The sequence below is a fragment of the Nannospalax galili genome, unplaced genomic scaffold (assembly GCF_000622305.1).
Source record: "Nannospalax galili isolate Female #2095 unplaced genomic scaffold, S.galili_v1.0 scaffold1561, whole genome shotgun sequence".
NCBI lineage: Eukaryota > Metazoa > Chordata > Mammalia > Rodentia > Spalacidae > Nannospalax > Nannospalax galili.
Genome location: NW_008343663.1, coordinates 61,582 through 85,453, shown reverse-complemented (window position 1 = coordinate 85,453; position 23,872 = coordinate 61,582). Strand labels below are relative to the sequence as shown.

General features: G+C 53.8%; 1 protein-coding gene across 1 annotated transcript in view; it reads right to left on the bottom strand.

Moving 5' to 3' along the window:
• Window positions 1-23,872, bottom strand: part of LOC103739553 (limbin-like) — an 86,563-nt gene that overhangs the window by 42,477 nt on the left and 20,214 nt on the right. Inside the window, 2 exon segments of the mRNA XM_008839961.2 lie at window positions 10,507-10,646; window positions 12,794-12,940. Coding sequence (XP_008838183.2) covers window positions 10,507-10,646; window positions 12,794-12,940 — 287 coding nt within the window.

The window sequence follows — 23,872 nt, the reverse complement described above, 5'->3', positions numbered from 1 at the left end:
CTTGCTGCGAGGACACCGCTCAGCTCACAGAATACCATGAGCCAGACTCAGAAGAGCTTTTGTCCCAGGATAGTGAGGAGCTGAGCTGCTGCACCTTGGCTCCAGCTCTGTATGCCCCAGGACACAGGTTCCCAGACTCGGGAACATGAACGTGGTGCTGCTCAGCTCAGTTCGGCTTGTAAGCCCTCACCTGTTCAGGGGTATGTTCTCTGCGTGAGTGAGGAGGGAGTGAGGAGTGAGTGAGTGCATGAGTGAGTGAGGAGCTGAGCTGCTGCACCTTGGCTCCAGCTCTGTATGCCCCAGGACACAGGTTCCCAGACTCGGGAACATGAACGTGGTGCTGCTCAGCTCAGTTCGGCTTGTAAGCCCTCACCTGTTCAGGGGTATGTTCTCTGCGTGAGTGAGGAGGGAGTGAGGAGTGAGTGAGTGCATGAGTGAGTGAGTGCGTGAGTGAGTGAGTGCGTGAGTGAGTGAGTGAGTGCGTGAGTGAGTGAGTGCGTGAGTGAGTGAGTGCGTGAGTGAGTGCGTGAGTGCGTGAGTGAGTGAGTGAGTGCGTGAGTGAGTGAGTGCGTGAGTGAGTGCGTGAGTGAGTGAGTGCGTGAGTGAGTGCGTGAGTGAGTGAGTGCGTGAGTGAGTGCGTGAGTGAGTGAGTGCGTGAGTGAGTGCGTGAGTGAGTGAGTGCGTGAGTGAGTGCGTGAGTGAGTGAGTGCGTGAGTGAGTGCGTGAGTGAGTGAGTGCGTGAGTGAGTGCGTGAGTGAGTGAGTGCGTGAGTGAGTGCGTGAGTGAGTGAGTGCGTGAGTGAGTGCGTGAGTGAGTGAGTGCGTGAGTGAGTGCGTGAGTGAGTGAGTGCGTGAGTGAGTGCGTGAGTGAGTGAGTGCGTGAGTGAGTGCGTGAGTGAGTGAGTGCGTGAGTGAGTGCGTGAGTGAGTGAGTGCGTGAGTGAGTGCGTGAGTGAGTGAGTGCGTGAGTGAGTGCGTGAGTGAGTGAGTGCGTGAGTGAGTGCGTGAGTGAGTGAGTGCGTGAGTGAGTGCGTGAGTGAGTGAGTGCGTGAGTGAGTGCGTGAGTGAGTGAGTGCGTGAGTGAGTGCGTGAGTGAGTGAGTGCGTGATAGCTTTAGTGTCAACTTGACACACCTGGGTGGAGGGAGCCTCAGTTGGGGTATTGCCTCTACTGGACTGGCCTGTGTCCATGTCTGAGGGGCATCTTCTTGATGAGTGATGTGGGAGGGCCCAGCCCACTTTGGGTGGCACCACCCCTGGGAAGGTGGTCTGATGTTGCATAAGAAAGCCGGCTGAGCAGGGGCCAGTGGAGCAAGCCAGTAAGCAGCATTCCTCCATGGCCTGTGCTCCAGCTCCTGCCTCCAGGTTCCTGCCCTGAGTTCCTACCTTGGGCTCCCGGATGAACTGTGACCCGGGATATGTAAGCTAAATAAACCCTTTCCTCCTCAAGTTGGTAGTGGTCAGAGTATTTTGTCACAGCAATGAAGAACAAACTAGGACAACAGCACAGAGCTGAAGGACAGAGACACGCACAGCCCTGAGCTTCTCCTAGGTTCTCTGTCCCCGAAGCATCTGCACTCAGTCTTTGTAAAAGACCATTCTTCAATAGAACAGTGATTTGAAAGCACTCCAGCCTGAATCCAGGTCCATTACCACCTATGTGACCTGGGGCAAAACCAATAATAAGCTTCTCTGAACGGCTTCCTGTTTTGAAAAATGAAAGTGGCCCTGACAACTTAATAGGATCACTGGTATGAGGCTCTTGGCAGTGATGAGGCCTGAGCCAGGCTGGAGCTGTATTACTGCAGGCACGCCATGCCTCAAGAAACCTCTGGGATCAGCCAGTCCTGCCCAGTTCCTCCTTCTTCCCAGAGGAGGTCTCAGCATGTATCAGGACAGAACCTCCACTGTGTCGTCACAGGAAACAGTCCTGTGGTCTTCCCACAATCCTCCGTGTGAGGGTGGCCTGTGAATAAGTGATACAGGCTTGCAGGCAAGCCCAGGGCACACTCAGCCAGAAGTCAGTCCAAGTGAGAACAAAGGTGAGACCTAGAAATGTGGTAGTAGCCAAGCAAAGGCGCACTGAGAACCCCCAAACAGCCAAACCTCAAACACGACTGCAAGCAGGAAAAATGACTTACTAGAGACAAAGGCTACTTTTAGTAAGAAGCCCGTCAGAGTCCCATGCAACCTAAGCCCCTAGCATTCAGTGACATTTAGTGTGGGGATCTCAGGAGTCCCTAGAGGTCAAGACAGAAAGAGTAAAAGTACTGACAATTGTACAAGACTAGAGGAGGGGGGAGGGAGGGAGGGAGGGAGTGAGTGAGTGCGTGCGTGCGTGCGTGCGTGCGTGCGTGCGTGCGTGCGTGCGTGCGTGCGTGCGTGCGTGCGTGCGTGCGTGCGTGCGTGCGTGCGTGCGTGCGTGCGTGCGTGCGTGCGTGCGTGCGTGCGTGCGTGCGTGCGTGCGTGCGTGCGTGCGTGCGTGCGTGCGTGCGTGCGTGCGTGCGTGCGTGCGTGCGTGCGTGCGTGCGTGCGTGCGTGCGTGCGTGCGTGCGTGCGTGCGTGCGTGCGTGCGTGCGTGCGTGCGTGCGTGCGTGCGTGCGTGCGTGCGTGCGTGCGTGCGTGCGTGCGTGCGTGCGTGCGTGCGTGCGTGCGTGCGTGCGTGCGTGCGTGCGTGCGTGCGTGCGTGCGTGCGTGCGTGCGTGCGTGCGTGCGTGCGTGCGTGCGTGCGTGCGTGCGTGCGTGCGTGCGTGCGTGCGTGCGTGCGTGCGTGCGTGCGTGCGTGCGTGCGTGCGTGCGTGCGTGCGTGCGTGCGTGCGTGCGTGCGTGCGTGCGTGCGTGCGTGCGTGCGTGCGTGCGTGCGTGCGTGCGTGCGTGCGTGCGTGCGTGCGTGCGTGCGTGCGTGCGTGCGTGCGTGCGTGCGTGCGTGCGTGCGTGCGTGCGTGCGTGCGTGCGTGCGTGCGTGCGTGCGTGCGTGCGTGCGTGCGTGCGTGCGTGCGTGCGTGCGTGCGTGCGTGCGTGCGTGCGTGCGTGCGTGCGTGCGTGCGTGCGTGCGTGCGTGCGTGCGTGCGTGCGTGCGTGCGTGCGTGCGTGCGTGCGTGCGTGCGTGCGTGCGTGCGTGCGTGCGTGCGTGCGTGCGTGCGTGCGTGCGTGCGTGCGTGCGTGCGTGCGTGCGTGCGTGCGTGCGTGCGTGCGTGCGTGCGTGCGTGCGTGCGTGCGTGCGTGCGTGCGTGCGTGCGTGCGTGCGTGCGTGCGTGCGTGCGTGCGTGCGTGCGTGCGTGCGTGCGTGCGTGCGTGCGTGCGTGCGTGCGTGCGTGCGTGCGTGCGTGCGTGCGTGCGTGCGTGCGTGCGTGCGTGCGTGCGTGCGTGCGTGCGTGCGTGCGTGCGTGCGTGCGTGCGTGCGTGCGTGCGTGCGTGCGTGCGTGCGTGCGTGCGTGCGTGCGTGCGTGCGTGCGTGCGTGCGTGCGTGCGTGCGTGCGTGCGTGCGTGCGTGCGTGCGTGCGTGCGTGCGTGCGTGCGTGCGTGCGTGCGTGCGTGCGTGCGTGCGTGCGTGCGTGCGTGCGTGCGTGCGTGCGTGCGTGCGTGCGTGCGTGCGTGCGTGCGTGCGTGCGTGCGTGCGTGCGTGCGTGCGTGCGTGCGTGCGTGCGTGCGTGCGTGCGTGCGTGCGTGCGTGCGTGCGTGCGTGCGTGCGTGCGTGCGTGCGTGCGTGCGTGCGTGCGTGCGTGCGTGCGTGCGTGCGTGCGTGCGTGCGTGCGTGCGTGCGTGCGTGCGTGCGTGCGTGCGTGCGTGCGTGCGTGCGTGCGTGCGTGCGTGCGTGCGTGCGTGCGTGCGTGCGTGCGTGCGTGCGTGCGTGCGTGCGTGCGTGCGTGCGTGCGTGCGTGCGTGCGTGCGTGCGTGCGTGCGTGCGTGCGTGCGTGCGTGCGTGCGTGCGTGCGTGCGTGCGTGCGTGCGTGCGTGCGTGCGTGCGTGCGTGCGTGCGTGCGTGCGTGCGTGCGTGCGTGCGTGCGTGCGTGCGTGCGTGCGTGCGTGCGTGCGTGCGTGCGTGCGTGCGTGCGTGCGTGCGTGCGTGCGTGCGTGCGTGCGTGCGTGCGTGCGTGCGTGCGTGCGTGCGTGCGTGCGTGCGTGCGTGCGTGCGTGCGTGCGTGCGTGCGTGCGTGCGTGCGTGCGTGCGTGCGTGCGTGCGTGCGTGCGTGCGTGCGTGCGTGCGTGCGTGCGTGCGTGCGTGCGTGCGTGCGTGCGTGCGTGCGTGCGTGCGTGCGTGCGTGCGTGCGTGCGTGCGTGCGTGCGTGCGTGCGTGCGTGCGTGCGTGCGTGCGTGCGTGCGTGCGTGCGTGCGTGCGTGCGTGCGTGCGTGCGTGCGTGCGTGCGTGCGTGCGTGCGTGCGTGCGTGCGTGCGTGCGTGCGTGCGTGCGTGCGTGCGTGCGTGCGTGCGTGCGTGCGTGCGTGCGTGCGTGCGTGCGTGCGTGCGTGCGTGCGTGCGTGCGTGCGTGCGTGCGTGCGTGCGTGCGTGCGTGCGTGCGTGCGTGCGTGCGTGCGTGCGTGCGTGCGTGCGTGCGTGCGTGCGTGCGTGCGTGCGTGCGTGCGTGCGTGCGTGCGTGCGTGCGTGCGTGCGTGCGTGCGTGCGTGCGTGCGTGCGTGCGTGCGTGCGTGCGTGCGTGCGTGCGTGCGTGCGTGCGTGCGTGCGTGCGTGCGTGCGTGCGTGCGTGCGTGCGTGCGTGCGTGCGTGCGTGCGTGCGTGCGTGCGTGCGTGCGTGCGTGCGTGCGTGCGTGCGTGCGTGCGTGCGTGCGTGCGTGAGTGAGTGCGTGAGTGCGTGAGTGCGTGAGTGCGTGAGTGAGTGAGTGAGTGAGTGAGTGAGGAGTGAGTGAGTGCGTGAGTGAGTGAGTGAGTGCGTGAGTGAGTGAGTGCGTGAGTGCGTGAGTGCGTGCGTGAGTGCGTGAGTGAGTGCGTGCGTGAGTGAGTGAGTGCGTGAGTGAGTGAGTGAGTGCGTGAGTGAGTGAGTGAGTGAGTGACTGCGTGAGTGAGTGAGTGCGTGAGTGAGTGAGTGAGTGAGTGAGTGCGTGAGTGCGTGAGTGCGTGAGTGAGTGAGTGAGTGCGTGAGTGCGTGAGTGCGTGAGTGCGTGAGTGAGTGCGTGAGTGAGTGCGTGAGTGAGTGAGGAGTGAGTGAGTGAGTGAGTGAGGAGTGAGTGAGTGAGGGAGTGAGTGAGTGAGTGAGGGAGTGAGTGAGTGAGTGAGTGAGGAGTGAGTGCGTGAGTGAGGAGTGAGTGAGTGAGTGAGTGAGTGCGTGAGTGAGGAGTGAGTGAGTGAGTGCGTGAGTGTGTGAGTGCGTGAGTGAGGAGTGAGTGAGTGAGTGAGTGAGTGAGTCAGTGAGTGAGTGAGTCAGTGAGTGCGTGAGTGAGTGAGTGAGTGAGTGAGGAGTGAGTGAGTGCGTGCGTGAGTGAGGAGTGAGTGAGTGAGGGAGTGAGTGAGTGAGGAGTGAGTGAAAAGATAGAGGATGAATGCCTTCCTGATTGAAAGCACCACCTCATCGGGTCAGAAGGGGGTGGGGCTCTGGGTACCTGCGAATTCAACACCTAGCTGCCTATGGCCCAAATCAAATCATTCCATTTCCCTTCTCAGTTTTGGGAGAGGGAGGGGAGCCCTGACTTTTGGCTAGAAAACACTTTGATGATCGCCTTTTCATATCACCATATACGAGGTGGTCTTTATGAATCCCTGCCAGGAGCCTGCCTCCCCACTGCCCACCCAGCTTCACCTTCCCCAGACAGGGTGGCAGATTTTAACTGCCCACCTTGGTATTCCGATTAGAGACCTGAGCAAACTGGAAAGGCTGGCGAATGGCTTGCACACGCTTAATTATCTAAGCCATACACGTAAGAAAGGCCTGAATCCCACCCGAGCTGGAGGACCTTGCTGCAAGGACACAGTTCAGCTCACAGAATACCATGAGCCAGACTCAGAAGAGCTTTTGTCCCAGGATAGTGAGGAGCTGAGCTGCTGCACCTTGGCTCCAGCTCTGTATGCCCCAGGACACAGTTTCCCAGACTCGGGAACATGAACCTGGTGCTGCTCAGCTCAGTTCGGCTTGTAAGCCCTCACCTGTTCAGGGATATTTTCTCTGCGTGAGTGAGTGAGTGAGTGAGTGAGTGAGTGAGTGAGTGAGTGTGTGAGTGAGTGAGTGAGTGCGTGAGTGCGTGAGTGAGTGAGTGCGTGCGTGAGTGCGTGAGTGCGTGAGTGAGTGAGTGCGTGCGTGAGTGCGTGAGTGCGTGAGTGAGTGAGTGCGTGCGTGAGTGCGTGAGTGCGTGAGTGAGTGAGTGCGTGCGTGAGTGCGTGAGTGCGTGAGTGAGTGAGTGCGTGCGTGAGTGCGTGAGTGCGTGAGTGAGTGAGTGCGTGCGTGAGTGCGTGAGTGCGTGAGTGAGTGAGTGCGTGCGTGAGTGCGTGAGTGCGTGAGTGAGTGAGTGCGTGCGTGAGTGCGTGAGTGCGTGAGTGAGTGAGTGCGTGCGTGAGTGCGTGAGTGCGTGAGTGAGTGAGTGCGTGCGTGAGTGCGTGAGTGCGTGAGTGAGTGAGTGCGTGCGTGAGTGCGTGAGTGCGTGAGTGAGTGAGTGCGTGCGTGAGTGCGTGAGTGCGTGAGTGAGTGAGTGCGGGAGTGCGTGCGTGAGTGAGTGAGTGAGTGCGTGAGTGAGTGAGTGCGTGAGTGCGTGCGTGAGTGAGTGCGTGAGTGAGTGAGTGAGTGAGTGCGTGAGTGAGTGAGTGAGTGCGTGCGTGAGTGAGTGAGTGAGTGCGTGCGTGAGTGAGTGAGTGAGTGCGTGCGTGAGTGAGTGAGTGAGTGCGTGCGTGAGTGAGTGAGTGAGTGCGTGCGTGAGTGAGTGAGTGAGTGCGTGCGTGAGTGAGTGAGTGAGTGCGTGCGTGAGTGAGTGAGTGAGTGCGTGCGTGAGTGAGTGAGTGAGTGCGTGCGTGAGTGAGTGAGTGAGTGCGTGCGTGAGTGAGTGAGTGAGTGCGTGCGTGAGTGAGTGAGTGAGTGCGTGCGTGAGTGAGTGAGTGAGTGCGTGCGTGAGTGAGTGAGTGAGTGCGTGCGTGAGTGAGTGAGTGAGTGCGTGCGTGAGTGAGTGAGTGAGTGCGTGCGTGAGTGAGTGAGTGAGTGCGTGCGTGAGTGAGTGAGTGAGTGCGTGCGTGAGTGAGTGAGTGAGTGCGTGCGTGAGTGAGTGAGTGAGTGCGTGCGTGAGTGAGTGAGTGAGTGCGTGCGTGAGTGAGTGAGTGAGTGCGTGCGTGAGTGAGTGAGTGAGTGCGTGCGTGAGTGAGTGAGTGAGTGCGTGCGTGAGTGAGTGAGTGAGTGCGTGCGTGAGTGAGTGAGTGAGTGCGTGCGTGAGTGAGTGAGTGAGTGCGTGCGTGAGTGAGTGAGTGAGTGCGTGCGTGAGTGAGTGAGTGAGTGCGTGCGTGAGTGAGTGAGTGAGTGCGTGCGTGAGTGAGTGAGTGAGTGCGTGCGTGAGTGAGTGAGTGAGTGCGTGCGTGAGTGAGTGAGTGAGTGCGTGCGTGAGTGAGTGAGTGAGTGCGTGCGTGAGTGAGTGAGTGAGTGCGTGCGTGAGTGAGTGAGTGAGTGCGTGCGTGAGTGAGTGAGTGAGTGCGTGCGTGAGTGAGTGAGTGAGTGCGTGCGTGAGTGAGTGAGTGAGTGCGTGCGTGAGTGAGTGAGTGAGTGCGTGCGTGAGTGAGTGAGTGAGTGCGTGCGTGAGTGAGTGAGTGAGTGCGTGCGTGAGTGAGTGAGTGAGTGCGTGCGTGAGTGAGTGAGTGAGTGCGTGCGTGAGTGAGTGAGTGAGTGCGTGCGTGAGTGAGTGAGTGAGTGCGTGCGTGAGTGAGTGAGTGAGTGCGTGCGTGAGTGAGTGAGTGAGTGCGTGCGTGAGTGAGTGAGTGAGTGCGTGCGTGAGTGAGTGAGTGAGTGCGTGCGTGAGTGAGTGAGTGAGTGCGTGCGTGAGTGAGTGAGTGAGTGCGTGCGTGAGTGAGTGAGTGAGTGCGTGCGTGAGTGAGTGAGTGAGTGCGTGCGTGAGTGAGTGAGTGAGTGCGTGCGTGAGTGAGTGAGTGAGTGCGTGCGTGAGTGAGTGAGTGAGTGCGTGCGTGAGTGAGTGAGTGAGTGCGTGCGTGAGTGAGTGAGTGAGTGCGTGCGTGAGTGAGTGAGTGAGTGCGTGCGTGAGTGAGTGAGTGAGTGCGTGCGTGAGTGAGTGAGTGAGTGCGTGCGTGAGTGAGTGAGTGAGTGCGTGCGTGAGTGAGTGAGTGAGTGCGTGCGTGAGTGAGTGAGTGAGTGCGTGCGTGAGTGAGTGAGTGAGTGCGTGCGTGAGTGAGTGAGTGAGTGCGTGCGTGAGTGAGTGAGTGAGTGCGTGCGTGAGTGAGTGAGTGAGTGCGTGCGTGAGTGAGTGAGTGAGTGCGTGCGTGAGTGAGTGAGTGAGTGCGTGCGTGAGTGAGTGAGTGAGTGCGTGCGTGAGTGAGTGAGTGAGTGCGTGCGTGAGTGAGTGAGTGAGTGCGTGCGTGAGTGAGTGAGTGAGTGCGTGCGTGAGTGAGTGAGTGAGTGCGTGCGTGAGTGAGTGAGTGAGTGCGTGCGTGAGTGAGTGAGTGAGTGCGTGCGTGAGTGAGTGAGTGAGTGCGTGCGTGAGTGAGTGAGTGAGTGCGTGCGTGAGTGAGTGAGTGAGTGCGTGCGTGAGTGAGTGAGTGAGTGCGTGCGTGAGTGAGTGAGTGAGTGCGTGCGTGAGTGAGTGAGTGAGTGCGTGCGTGAGTGAGTGAGTGAGTGCGTGCGTGAGTGAGTGAGTGAGTGCGTGCGTGAGTGAGTGAGTGAGTGCGTGCGTGAGTGAGTGAGTGAGTGCGTGCGTGAGTGAGTGAGTGAGTGCGTGCGTGAGTGAGTGAGTGAGTGCGTGCGTGAGTGAGTGAGTGAGTGCGTGCGTGAGTGAGTGAGTGAGTGCGTGCGTGAGTGAGTGAGTGAGTGCGTGCGTGAGTGAGTGAGTGAGTGCGTGCGTGAGTGAGTGAGTGAGTGCGTGCGTGAGTGAGTGAGTGAGTGCGTGCGTGAGTGAGTGAGTGAGTGCGTGCGTGAGTGAGTGAGTGAGTGCGTGCGTGAGTGAGTGAGTGAGTGCGTGCGTGAGTGAGTGAGTGAGTGCGTGCGTGAGTGAGTGAGTGAGTGCGTGCGTGAGTGAGTGAGTGAGTGCGTGCGTGAGTGAGTGAGTGAGTGCGTGCGTGAGTGAGTGAGTGAGTGCGTGCGTGAGTGAGTGAGTGAGTGCGTGCGTGAGTGAGTGAGTGAGTGCGTGCGTGAGTGAGTGAGTGAGTGCGTGCGTGAGTGAGTGAGTGAGTGCGTGCGTGAGTGAGTGAGTGAGTGCGTGCGTGAGTGAGTGAGTGAGTGCGTGCGTGAGTGAGTGAGTGAGTGCGTGCGTGAGTGAGTGAGTGAGTGCGTGAGGGAGTGAGTGAGTGAGGAGTGCGTGAGTGAGTGAGTGAGTGAGTGAGGGAGCGAGGGAGTGAGTGAGTGAGGGAGTGAGTGTGTGTGTGTGTGTTTGTGTATCCCAGAGGACAGCTGGACCTCTACCTTGTTTTATGAGTCAGGGTCTCTCACTAGCCTGGAATGTATTGCTTGGGCCAGGCTAGCTCAGTGCGCCTCAGTGAGCCCCAGAGGTCTGCCTGTCTCCACCTCTCTGGCACTGCTGGCACTGAAATTACAAGTATGGCACCATACCTGACTTGAAACCCTATCTGCTAGTCTGTGTCCCTGGGAAAGTGACCTCTCAGTTAAAGAGGGTCCAAACACCCACACCTGTCTCACAGGATGTTTAAGAAGATTCTTTGAGATCATTCTGCAACATTTTAAAACCAGTTTTCCGGTCCCAGGTTCTATTATCGTACAGACAGAAGAATGCAGGTCTTCATTCAGTGAAAGAAAACAGAGTTTGACCCAGCAGGCCCCCACGGCACCTGGGCCGGCCTCTCTCACCAGCCATGCCTTCTCTGTTACCCGTACTCAATACTGCGCCCAGCACGCACTTCACCTGGTGCACTTGCTTGGTCCCCATCCTGTGCTGCCTTTCCTTCTTCCCTCCGCCTGAAGTCTTTCCTCACTCACTCCACATGGTAGCTTCTGCTCCAGCATCAAATGGAGTGGCAATGTTACCTCTCCCACGCCGCATTTCCATGATTCTAGAAGTGCCTCTTCCCCCTCTGTATCCAGCAGGCCTGCCCTGCCCACTGACAAGCTCTATGCTCACTCCTGTGTCTGGGCTCCCACACAGGGTGGGACTGCGTTGCCTCAGGCAGTGTGCATCCCTCAATGCAGCGCTGCCCCCAAATGCTTTTGGTGCCTAGTAGTGATTCCACTATGACCACCGAGTGAGGAATGAATGGCTGAATTAAGACAAGAATATTCAGTGCCCACTGCCCCCCACTCATCACTTCCATGGGGGCAGGAGGGACTGAGGTTTCATTACCCCCATGGGGGCAGGAGGGACTGAGGTTTCATTACCCCCATGGGGGCAGGAGGGACTGAGAACTCACTCCTCTAAGGCTTGCAGCATGCTCCCAAGGTCCTCAGATGTCAGAATGCCAACCACTTGGTCGCTGAGGGAAAACTCTTCACTGAAACCGTAGCCTGGGGTGAAGGTTGAGGGCTCCACCTTGCTCTCCCAGGGCTGAACCTGCAGGAGAAGTGCTGAGTCAGTAGAGGTGGCCTGCTGAGGAATGATGCATGCTGGGAGGGAAGGCGGGCATGTGCAGTCAGAGGGGTTGGCAGTCTCCAACTCAGACCAGTCACTGCACTTGCCCAAGCCTCTGTGTCTCAGCAAAGAGGATGTTTTCAATATGGGGGTGCTGACTGGATAAAACAAACATACATACAGACATAAAAACAAGTACTTCACTACTGGGACTCGGGAGGGGGTCTGTCAGTAGGAAGCTTACCACAAACATGAGGTTCTGAGTTCCATCCCCAGAACCCACATAAAAAAGCTGGGTATTGGGCTGGAGAGATGGCTCAGACGTTAAGAGGACTGGCTGCTCTTTCAGAGAACCCAGGTCCAGTTCCCAGCACCACATGACAGCTAACAACCATCCATTTTGGGGTGATCTGACTCCCTCTTCTGACCTCCGTGGGCATTGCACAACATGAGTGCACTTACATACACGAAGGCAATACACTCATACACATAAAATAAAAATAATAATTTTTTAAAGCTAGGCATAGTGGTTCATTCTTACAATCCCAGTGCTAGGGAGCAGAGACAGGCCAGCCTACCTAGCCTAATTGGTGAGTTCTGGGTCAGTGAGAGACCATGTCTCAAAACCAAGATGGGTAACACCCAAGGCTACCTCTAGCCTCCACGTGTATGGAGACACATGAACACACACACACACACACACACACACACACACACACACACACACACACCTTAAAATTAAAAATCTATCATTATCATCAACGCCGTCAGGGAGACACTAGCAACTGGCCTGATGGACTGACTGGACTTGAAGGCACTGGCTGCTCCCTGATGAGGATGTGGATGTGTGAGAAGTGACACGAGGCAGGATTAGTCCAGCTCTGCATCAAGGCTGCATCTGCTTGGTCCCCAAAGTCCTCAGAGAATGGTCGGGTGGAAACTCACCAGGAGCTCAAGTTTAATGTCGGGGCTAAACGGTCCTGAACGGAATCTCCTAAACCAAGAGGGGGACACAGATGAAACCCTAACCTACCAGGAAGTGACCCATGACGACTTCCAGGACAAACAGATGCCCAAATGTAGACTTAGAGAATGGGCAGGAATGACACTAGGGGACAGGGAGGAGAGGAAGGGCCTGGAAGGGCCCACAGCTGTGAGCAACAATTGCTCAGCTCCCTCAGGAAGGCTGGTATGGCCAGAGGGGTGGGGTGGTAGGGGATGAGGCACTAGTTAGATCATAGAGGACTCACAAGCCAGACCAAGAGACTGGCTTCATCCCAGGAAGCAGGAAGCAGTGCAAAACAGGGCTAGAGGTGAGGTGCTAGAATGTAAGGTTCTTACAACTGGCCACAGGTTAAGACCATTCAACTATGCAAATATGAAATCAACCTAAGGGTTCACCAGCAATGAACAGATCAAGCACAGTACCCACAAGGGATGGTATTTGGCCATGAAGGCAAAATCCTGTCACAATACAGATGGACCTCAGCGACATTATGTTGGCAATAAACCAAGCACAGAGAGGCAGGCACCATGTGATCTCCATCACATGTGGAATCTAAAAGCGATGATACCACAGAGGCTGGCAGTAGCCTGACGGTTAGCGGAGGAGGGAGGAGATGGGAAGAGGTCAACGGAAGCCAGGCTACAAGGGAGGAAGAGGGCAGTGGCTCTGTCACCAGGAAGGTAGCATGCATTTCACACTAGCTGAAAGAGACTAGGAATGCCCCCAACACAGAAAGGGTGACCATGTGAGGGGATGGGTATGCTTGTGTCTGGTCTGGTCATTGCACTATGTACATGTGTCAGCACATTGCACTCTGCCTGACTGATTTACACAATTACGCGTTAAGTAAAAATAAAAATTTAAGGGAATCATACTGGGAGATTTGGCCTCATACCAGCTAGGCAAGCGTTCCACCACCGAACTACATTCCCAGCCTCTGCGTTAACATTGGCACCGTGTCTTAGGACCAACAAATGCCCTGGAAAAGGTTGAGACACGAGCGTCCAGCACTAGATTTCTCAGCAAGGTCCAACATGGTTCAGAGTTAAGGCACATCAGGCTGGAGGGCAAATGTCCACCTCACACCACTGTGGACCAAAACACCCTGGGGTGGGAGACTCACCCGGCATGTGGCCAGCACATCCCTGCAGGCACTTCCCTGCAGACACCAACTCTGTGCCAGGAAGAATAGGGTCACCCAGCTCAGCACCAGGGAGACGAGGAAGGCAGCGATGAAGCATACCATATGGAGCCCGTGGTTGGGAAGAGCCTGCATGAAGAGACGAGACAGTGAACTTCCCTCCTGGAACGACCGCCTGGCTCCCAATCAGGCAGATGACCACCTCCTGGTACCACCACCTGACTCCCCAGTCAGGAAGATGACCCCAAGACAGCAGAACACACAGAGTGTTGGAGACCCATGTGGGTGCACACCAAGGTCACCCAACACCTGATCCTTTCTGAGTCTGTTTTCTTATGTGTTGAAAAGGATAGGTGTATCAATGTGTGGGATACACACAGTAGGGCTGTCTAGCCCAAGCTAGCATTTCACAGACACTCAAGAACGCAAGCTCCCAAATCCAAGTCGCATTAATTTAAGACAGCATTAAGGGTCTGGGATGTTTATCAAGACTCGGGGGCAGAATTCTACAGAGGGAGAGATCCCAGGGGGGTGAGCTAAACCCCAAAACTATGATTCCCCTGTGCCAAGACCACAGGAATGCAGTGAAGGACACACATGATGGGTATCCATCACTGTGGGAGGTCAGCTGGGTATTGGGCAGTCTTGCAGTCTGATGGGTGGCACAAAAGCATTTGGAGGTTTTGCATGATGGTAGATAAGGAGCTGGGTCACCCAGGTCCCCATCCAAGGAAGGACTTGGAGGACAGCTTCAGGAGGGTCAGCCTCCAGCTTCAACATCAGAATCAGTGGCAGAGAGCCAACCACTTAATATCACACCCTTCCAGGGACAAGCCACATCTAACAGCAGAGCTTAGGAGACACCCATTTCAGTCTGGTGAGGGGCACTGGTGGAGGACACCTGCTCCAAGCTTCCTCCAGACTGTCTGAGGCTTTATCAGCCCCATCACAGCCCAATCCTGACTCCTCCCCTTCTCTTCCTGGTGCTTACGGATGGGCGAGGGGAGAAGCCACAGAGACTCAGCACAAAGTCCTTCCGTTCACGGCCCTGACTTACTACAGCCTAAAGACACAAGGCAGAATCAGAAAAGAGAAGAAGAGATGAAGGTGAGCTAGCCAAGGCAAACGAGGCACGAGCTTCTGAGAGTCCCGACCCAGAACAGGTCCCCAGGACAGGCATACCTAACCCCTCAGCAAGGAGCTGTCACAACGAGTGAGTAAGCAATCCTGTCTGCCAGGGAGGCTCAGCAGAGGTCACATGCAGAGCATCCCTGCAGGATGAGCCCTTCATCCACTCTGCTCTGCACGGACAAGGCTCCCGGGAGGAAAGCAGGTGCTCCGTACAGATTGTTTTTGTTTGTTTGTTTTTGTTTTGAGACAGGGTCTCCCTGTAGCTCCAGCTGGCCTGGAACTCTCTATGTAGACCAGGCTGGCTTCCATCTCACAGAGATCCACCTGCCTCTGCCTCTAAGTGCTGGTATTAAAGGCGTATACCACTGCGCCTGGCTCAGATTGTATTTTTGTAAAACAAACATTAGTCATAGCAAGCCGTGCATCTCAGTTTGGGGGAGTGGTAGGAATTCTCCTGACACCAGAGTTCTCAGACTCCAGCCTGGGGTCACTCCAAGGACAGCAGGTCTGGACCAGCTGCTAACTCCCTCCACACTGGCAAATACACCCATCTCTGCCTCAGAAGCTGCTGTTGGAGAAGATGACCTGTAGGCCTTTGGTTTCTCTTCCTGTTACTGTGATAAAATACTGTAACATAGACAACCCGAGGGCGAACAGGTTATTTTAGCTCAGAGTTCAAGGCACAGTCCATCATGATGGGGAAGTTAAGGCAGCAGAAGCTTGAAGCAGCTACTCACATCACATCCACAGTCATGGGGTGAACACATGCTACCGCTCACATCCATCACTCCAATTATACAGTCCAGGATCCCAGCCACAGAACAGCCCCACCCACAGTGGATGGTCTTCCTACCTCAGTTAATGGATCGAGGTAATCTCCCACAAGCATGCCCAGAGGCCCATCTCCCCGATGATTCTAGATCATATCAAGTCAACAACACTGATCATCACACTGTGATAGTAAGTTCAACTCAAAATGAACTTCATCTTCTGATGTCAAAGTCAGGTTAGCAGGAATAAGACTTAAAGACCATATGGCTGGAGAGATGGCTTAGCAGTTAAGAGCACTGGGTGCTCCTGAAGAGGACCTGGGTTTGATTCCCAGCACCCACATGCTGCTATCAACCATCCAGAGCTCCAGTTCCAGGGGAATTCAACACGCTCTTCTGACCTCCATGGGCACTGCACAACGCAGGTGCACTTACATGGATGCGGGCAATACACTCATACACGTTAAAAATAAATTAAAAAGGAGAATTTAAGTCCAGAAGTTCACTGGAACCTGAATGAAAGCAGAATACCACACACAGCGCCTGAGATGCCTGGGACTCTGTCCAGAGATCAAGGAACCAACCCAGGTCTCCTGCTCTAAACCTCCTGAATCCTGAATTCTGATAAGTACCAACAGGAAGTCTGAGTTCTCCGTGAATCCTGAAAAAGCTCCTCTGATTCCTGAGAACCAACTTGTTCATACTGGGCAAGAAGTCAACAGACTGGCTTAAATATCAGTGGCTCTGCATAGCAGCCGTACTAGGAAGGTGACAAAAATGGCTGTCTCTAAAGAGACCACAAGAGCTGGGATCCAAGTGCATTTTTCAAGGTCTACTCCAAGAAAGCAGATTTGTTTTCACAGTAGTAGAAGAGAATCCAACCAGAGGTAAGGGCAGTAAAGATTGTGATCAACTACACCATACCAGTCTGAACCTGTCTGCCAGGGAGACGCTGCAGTCCTAACCTTCAGTCCCTGTGACTTATGTTTCTTGATACTGCACCAAAGTTCATGACAAAAGCAACTTAAGGGAGGAAGGGTCTCTTCTGGCTACAGTTTGAGGGTGCCGTCCATCATGGCCAGGAAGGCATGGCGGCAAGAGTGAGCTGCCTGGTCACTTTGGGTTCACAGTCAGGGAGCAGAGAGAGATGAATGCCAGTGCTCGGGGCTCCTCTCTCCTTTATATTCAGTCCAGGACCCCTGGCTATGCAGTGGTGCCACTCATATTCAGGGTGAGCCTTTCCCTCTTTAATTAAACATCCCTTCATGTACACTGAAGTGTGTCTCCTGGGAGACCCCCAATTCAGTCATGTTGATAATGGAGACAGATCTATTCCAATCGCTATTAACATGATCTTATTTGGGGTTGTAGTTTTATAGGTGAAATCATCATCATCCTCACCATTGTCAACATCACTATCATCACCATTATGTCCATCATCAATACCACCATCATATCTCTGTCATAACCTCCACCATGGCCACTATCATCATCATTGAATCGATCATTTTCATCATCATTCCCACCACTACCACAACCATCATCACCTCTATCATCTCCATTATTGTACTGGGTGCTTTAGTGTCAACTTCACACACCTGGGTTGAGGGAGCTTCAACTGGGGAATTGCCTTCATTGGATTGGCCTGTGGCCATGTCCATGGGGCACCTTCTTGATTGTTGAGTGGTGTGGGAGGGCCCAGCTCACTGTGGGTGGTGCCACCCCTGGGCAGGTGGGCCTGTGTTGCATAAGAAAGCAGGCTGAGCAGGGCCCAGAGAAGCAAGCCAGTAAGCAGTGTTCCTCCATGGCCTGCGCTCCAGCTCCTGACTCCAGCTTTCTGCCCTAAGTTCCTACCTTGGGCTCCCTGATGAACTGTGACCTGGGAGATGTAAGACAAATAAACCCTTTCCTCCCCAAGTTGGTAGTGGTCAGAGTATTTTGTCAGAGCAATGGAGAGACAAACTAAGACAATCATCAACACCATAACCTTATCATCATCATTTCATGATCACTGACAACTTCATAATCACTACCACCACTGTGCTAACGTGCACTAGAGCAAGCCTGATTCCTTCCAGCATCCAGCATGCACTTCATAAATCCACTGGATGTCAGGAAAGCATCCATCCCTGGATTGTGGTTTTGTACCCGAAAACCCACTGAGATGCATCTGCTTAGCAGAGAGCGTTCTAGGCAAACAGAATTAGAGCTCCACAGAGGGACATGAGAAATGTATATAAGGATCTGAACTGAAAGTGTTTGAGACAGCATGAAAGCTTGACCTGAGGAGAACACTCAGCAAAGATGCTGATGGTGACATTTCTAGGGGGCTGTAGTGGAGGAACTGAAGAATCCTGCCCAGCTAACCTACCCACCTCTAGAAGGGCAGGCTGTATAGTCACAGTGGGAACCAGCATGCCACAGTGACACCAGCCCCTGGGGACCTGTGCAGGACTTGTGGAAAAAAAGTCAGGGTAGAGCCTAGAGCAGCAGCGGCTGCTGGTGGAAGCTCTGGGGATGGATGAAGGTCACTAGCCTTGGCTGCTCGATGTGAATCTGGGTCTACTACTTAACTATTTCTGTGACCTGGACCATTTATTTATTTGTACTTTGCCATAATAACTTACAAAATTAAGATTAAAATAGCACCTACTTTACTTCATACTGTTGTTGTGAAGAACCAGTGGTTCAAACTATACAGAGCACTTGGAACCATCCCCACTGTTACCAGCAGGCTGGAGGAAAGGGAAGACGGGTAGAGGAACATTTGAGCAACAGTCAGTGGATGTAGGACTGAGTGACAGAATGGGAGAGAAGGATGCCAGGGGCGGAGGAAGCTGACAATGGCCTTGGATGTCCTGTTTGGAAGGACGGCACTGGTGGAACCCTTCCACTGGGGTGACAACCCCAAACTGAGGCCATTTGGTGCATTAGAACCAGGCCCAAGCTATGATCCCGAGTTCTCACAAACCACACAGCCAAATCCCATCACTAATCACCGTGAACAGAGATTGCAGAGTCAAGTGTACCTATGTTTTGTCATCCTCTAGACAGAAAGAAAAGGAGGTGGCTAAGACCACCTCCACCCCCAGAGCCTGAGCTAACTCTCCTTCCCACCTCTTGCAAAGAATCGTTCTTCATCCCCACCCCCTTAATCACAGGTTGGCTGCAGCCCTGCCTTTGATGAGTTCTTGCTCACTGCATTTATGACGGGGGAAGCCACACAAAAAGGCCTTTCAAAGGAAGACTTTAACGGCTGAGAATTCAATGCCACATTACAAAGACATGATGAAGAATTGTTTAGAGAGTTTGACTCCAATTATGTAATAAATATATTCGTGGGCCTGGAAGGCAGGACGCTAACGGGCCAGCAACAGTTCTCTCTAGTGGTGGAGATGTACTGTTCTTTCACCTTTACTGGATGTGGGGAGGATGGGTGCAGAGGGATCTCAGGATATCCACAGTGACCACATAGTAAGTCCTTCAAGGCCCCGCCTCAAACAAAGGAAAATGGATGCCACACACTATGACTTACCTGGATGAGATTTCAACAACTCATATTGTTGAAATCCTTTGCTTGGAGCTTAGATCCAGGGAGCCCATAGGACGGTGGTTGACTGCCCCTTGTCCCACTGTCCTGGAAGGGCAGCTATAAGCAAAAAAGAGATTCTTATCCTCCAGCTGATGATCCTGAGAGCAAGCACTCAGTTTCCACAGGAAGTGCCAAGCACACGTCCCAATAGAGTCTGGCTGTGGTGATAATCCTGATTGTCAACTTGATTGGATCTGGACATCAACTAAGAGATAAGCTTCTGGCCACATCTGTGAAGGGTTTTCTTCATCAGGTTATTCGAAGTGGGAAGATCCACCCTAAATGTGGATGGCAACTTCCAGTGCAGCCTGGATAAAAGGAGATCTGAGGGGAAAACTTTGCTTTCAGCCTGCATGTCTTCAGGTCTCGCTGGAGAGCCCATCCACCCTGCTGCTGCTGCCTCTGCCACTTCCAGACACTGGAACCCAGCTTCTTCTGCTTTCCAAAGTGGGCTGAAGACCATCCACTGTCCAGGAATCCTCCAGGCCTTCAGAGCCAGATGGGGACCTCGGAGGCACCAGCCTTGTGGACTGAACATATACCGAGACTTGCAGCCTCTCCAGTGTGAAGATGTTGGACTAGCCGGCCCACATTGTATAAGCCAGTCTAATAAATCCCTCTTCAGTGTATGCCCATTCTATTGATTCTGCTCCCCTGGAGAGCCCTGACTAACACACTTGCTAATTCAGTAATTCAGTGAGTGAAGCTTGGCTCAGGGAACACATCCCAAAGGATTCCTCTGAGAATGTTGCTGTGGAGCATGAGGACCATGGTCAGTTCCCAGGAGCGCTGCCCCTGCCTATTTCCCTTTATAATTAGGTCACAGGACCAGATAACAGCAAGGCCTCTTCCAGGCAAAAATTCTCCTCTGATGTCAACAGACCAGAAGTCTCAAGCAACACCATCCAGAAGAGTCAGCCCCATGTCACAGTGACAGGTGCTGCAGTGTCACAAGACCAAAACAGGGAGAACACACTGCCCACGTAGCTGACGGGTCAGAGGTGGAGAAGCTGGTCAGAGTTCTGTGGGGTGTCTGAGTTGACCAGGAATGGGTAAGAAAGAGGAAGCTGGGGAAGACCAGAGCCACGCGGAAACAGAGAGGCCCTTGGCACCTCAAGGAGTCAGCAGGGTCAGCTCTCCCGACACATCCAGAAAGAGCAGGGAGTTTGTGTTCTAAGGGAGAGCACTGTGTATGGAGCCTTTTGATTTCATTCAGTGGGTGGTGCTAATCGTAAAAATGACACCAGTGACCAGGCTGATGTCGACTGAGACTTTGCACAGTCTGACCCATCTGCCTAGACTGATATATATGATGGGGCTCTCATTTTACAGTGGGAGAGAGTGAAGTGCAGACAGGCTAGAACACGCTCAGGGCACAGTGGGCAGTCAGGGATTGGAAGCCAGGTCTTAGACCTTAGAGCCTGCTGCACCAACACGGTAGGGCTCTGACATACACATGTCTCCTGTCCCTATCGCACAGAGCTCCTTGACTGGGTCCCCAGCCTGAGAGTATCTGATGAAGGGCAGCTGCATCCTGCACAGTCACTGTAGAAGGCAGTATGTGGATGAGTGAGAGGCAGCCCAGAGACCTGGAGAAGGCTCACCTCCATCCCTGTGGGAGGGCCTGGCCATGGAGTCCTTCATCACAGCCATGGGGCCACCTGCCACCTCCTCAGCCGACCAGCAATCATTGATGACACTCAGCTCAATTGGGGGATATTTATATTGTTCAATTTGCTTTCTCCTTTTCATCGAGTCAGAGACTGCAGCCCATGGAATTGTGGGTCTTCCCTCCTCAGTTAACTCTCTAGTAAATGCCCCACAGGCATGCCCAGAGTGTCTCCTAGGTGTTTCTGGATCCCGCCAGGATGATAGTATTAACCAGCATAGTGGCTTTTCACTCCAGTCACAGCCTGGAGTCAGTCACAGCTCTGTTAGTCCCTGGGATCACCAAGCCTGTGAGTGCCCATTTCCAACCATGGGACCCTTGGTATGCCTCAGTTTCCCCATGTGTGAAATAAAAGTGACTTAAGAGACTGTCTCACAAGACAGTGTCAAAGAGGAACATGCTCCTCTTCCATCCACAGACCACTGAACTTGGCGACTCCTCTAAAACTGCAGGTCATCCATATACCAGTGGGTACTGGGTTCTCAGACTTCCAACTCTGATGAGTCATATCATCCATGTACTGTGTCTGTGGCCTTCTGACTGAGACTGTGCTACATGGCAGGCATCCAGGTGCAGCTGGCCTGTCAAGGGACTCCTCAGCCTTTAGCATCACATGAGTCAAGGACTCAAATGATCCATTTGTGCTCCTCAATACACATTCTTCTCTCCCCCAACTCCCATCCCACTTCTCTGACAAAATCTCACAGAATGAGTCAAGTTTGATGAACACAGGAGAGTGAGTGTGATAAGAAGAACCTGACTGGTGAATAAAAACAGAAGCACATTCTTTTTTTTTTTACACCCACTTCCCAGATAGCACCCTCCCATAGCCTCCCTCTCCAGACTAGAGCCCTTATACTCTGATATCGCTGCTACTGTCTGCTGTGTTCAAGCCCATCTGGTGGGGTCTCCTCGGCCTCCTTGATCAAGAGGACAGGTGACCCACCACCATTATAGGACATTTTGAGAGATGCCCATAGTCCCCTGGAACTAGTCGACCTAGGAGGGCAAGGAGCAAAAACTGTCTTTATGTCCCTCTGACCAAGAAAGTATGTCTATTAAACACCCAAGAAGGTTAGTTCCACCAGTCTGGTATTTTTAATTACTGTGTGTCATGTAGAAAAATCTTGGGCAAAGATCAGTTGTTCTCACATAAACCTTACTTAGACATATACTTCTTGATCTGCTATGTATAATTTGTCAGTAGGTTATAGGAGTAATATGGTTCCCTCTGGTTTTCAAAACTAGCTAGGCATTGTTTATCTCTCCCATTGTCTCACCCCTCCATCATGGTTTTCCCAATTAAAGTGCCCCCATTTCCCTCCTTTCTACCTTACTCATACCCTTCTCCTATGGTCCTACCTCTCTTGAGCTCCTTCTTTCCCTTTATCCCCTAGGTTCCTTGTATACCCTTCCCTCCACCCTCCCTTAAACTAACCCAATTTTTATCCATATCTCCCTTATTAAGGCCTGTTTCCTATTGTTCTTCTCTTTCAGGGTCTTTCTTTTCCTTTACCTCCCTGTTTCCTTTCCATTATCCTGGTTTCTGTAGTTATGTCTGGTTGCATACTTATTTATCAGTCTGGTTCTAGGATCCACATACAAAGGAGAACATGTCCATTCTTTTTCTGAGTCTGTGTTACTTCACTTAGTATAACAGTTTCTAGTTCCATCCATTTGCCTGCAAATTTCATGATTTCATCTTTCTTTACTGCTGAGTAAAACTCCATCATATAAATGAACCACATTTTCATTATCCACTCATCAACTGAGGGACACTTAGGTTGCTTCCATCTCTTAGCTATTGTGAAAAGAGCAGCAACAAACATGGATGTACAAGTGTCTCTGCAATAGGATGAGTTCTTTGGGTATATGCCAAGGAGTGGTATAACTGGGTCAAATGGTAGGTTCATTTGTAGTTTTTTAAGAGTTCTCCACACTGCTTACCATAGGAGTTGAACCAGTTTGCAGCCCCACCAGCAGTGGATGAGTGTTCCCCTTTCCCCACATCCTCTCCAACATTTGGTATCATTTGTTTTCTTGATCTTAGCCAGTCTGACTGGGTAAGGTGAAATCTTAAAGTGGTTTTAATTTGCATTTCCCTAATTATTAGTGATGTTGAACATCTTTTAAGATGTTTCACAGCTGTCTTTACTTCTTCTTTTGAGAACTCTCTGTTCATCTCCTTAGCCCATCTTTTAATTGGGTTGCTTATCTTGGTTCTGTTTTTTGCGTTTGTTATAAATTCTGGTTATTAAACCTCTGTCAGATGCGTCACTGGTGAAGATTTTCTCCCATTCTGTGGGTTTTCTGTTCACTTCACTGGTTGCCTCCTTTGATGTACAGAAGTATTTTAGTTTAATGAGGTCCCATTTGTTAATTCTTGCCCTTGTTTTCTGACCAATTGATGTCAGGTTTAGAAAATCCTTTCCTACACCTATATCTTGTAGGTTAATGTTTTCTTCTAACAGTTTCAGAGTTTCAGGCTTTGCATTGAAGTCTTGCATCCATTTGCAATGGACTTTTGTGCAAGTTGAAAAGAGTTCAGTTTCATTCTTCTACAGGTGGAGATCCAGTTTTGCCAGCACCATTTGCTGTACATGCTGTCTTTAGCACCATTTGCTGAACATGCTGTCTTTCCTCCAGTGAATGTTCTTGGCCCCTCTGTCAAATATCAGGTGGCTGAAATGGCATTTACTCATATTTGGGTCTTCAATTTTGTTCCATTGGTCTATGGGTCTATTTTTGTGCCAGTACCATGTTGTTTTTACGTCTATAGCATAATACAGCTGTAATACAGCTTAAAATATGGTATAGTGTAGCACAAGGCCTCCAAAGATGGTGCGGACTCAGAGCCCTGGGACTCAGTGAGAATTCACTTCACTTCTTAGTCCACAAATAGCCCACCAAAAGGAGCCCACACTTCTGTACCCTGCTCGTGAGCCCAGTGACTGCTGACAGATTGTGTGGCACAAACCAATCAGAAAATGATATGCTGACTAAAGGGATTTGAGGGCAGAGAAAAGGGAAATATAAGGCCTGCCCCCTCCTGCACTAAATGAGCCTGCAGCACCTCGCCTAGTGCTTGCTTCTACCCGACTCCCAGTGTCTGTGTGTTGACTCCGTGCCTCTTGCCCCTACTAATCGGCAGGGGACCTGATCCAGGTCAGGGTCTTCACAGCTGGCCTGAGGAGAATCCACAACACCTGGCCCCTGAACAGGAACTCCTGCCCACAGTGCTGGCAACACCCAGAACCTTGGTTCATTCAGTAAGTAGGCCCCTGGATTTGTCTGTTTCTTCAGCTGCTCGAGGGTAAGCAAGTAGCCCCCTCCTGTGTCCCTCCACCCTGTGTGTCATCTTTATTGTTGGGCTAGTTTTTTTTAGATCAGGGAGGCACACTCCACCACGTAGTCCTGAAGCCCACGTTGGCACCTCCCCCTCTCGGCTAATCCTGGTGAGTTCACATAAGGGCTGATCCACCCCGAACTCAGAGCCCAGGCTTTGGGTCACCCTGTTGCCTGTCCCGGAGACACCGTGTGAGCATACGGCTGGAGGTGTCACGGCCTCCAGAAGTCCCTCACTGAGCACAAGACATTTGGATCCGATACACCTTTACACGTCGGGGCGGTTTACATCCGAGTGGCTCACAGTGCTTCTTTGCTTCCTTTGTGCCCTCCTGGTAATCACCCTCGTCTTCTACTTTTGTGGTGAATTCGCCTTCATGAGACCCTCCCACAGTGGGCAGTTTACCACCACAATGCAGGAACCACAAACGGCAGCACTCAAGGTGCTCCTTAAAACCAGAGGGTTGAAAGTGAAACCAAAAGATATCGAACACTTTTGGGATGAAGCCACTAAGTTGGTTCCATGGGTCTCCCCTGAAAACATGTGGGACCCT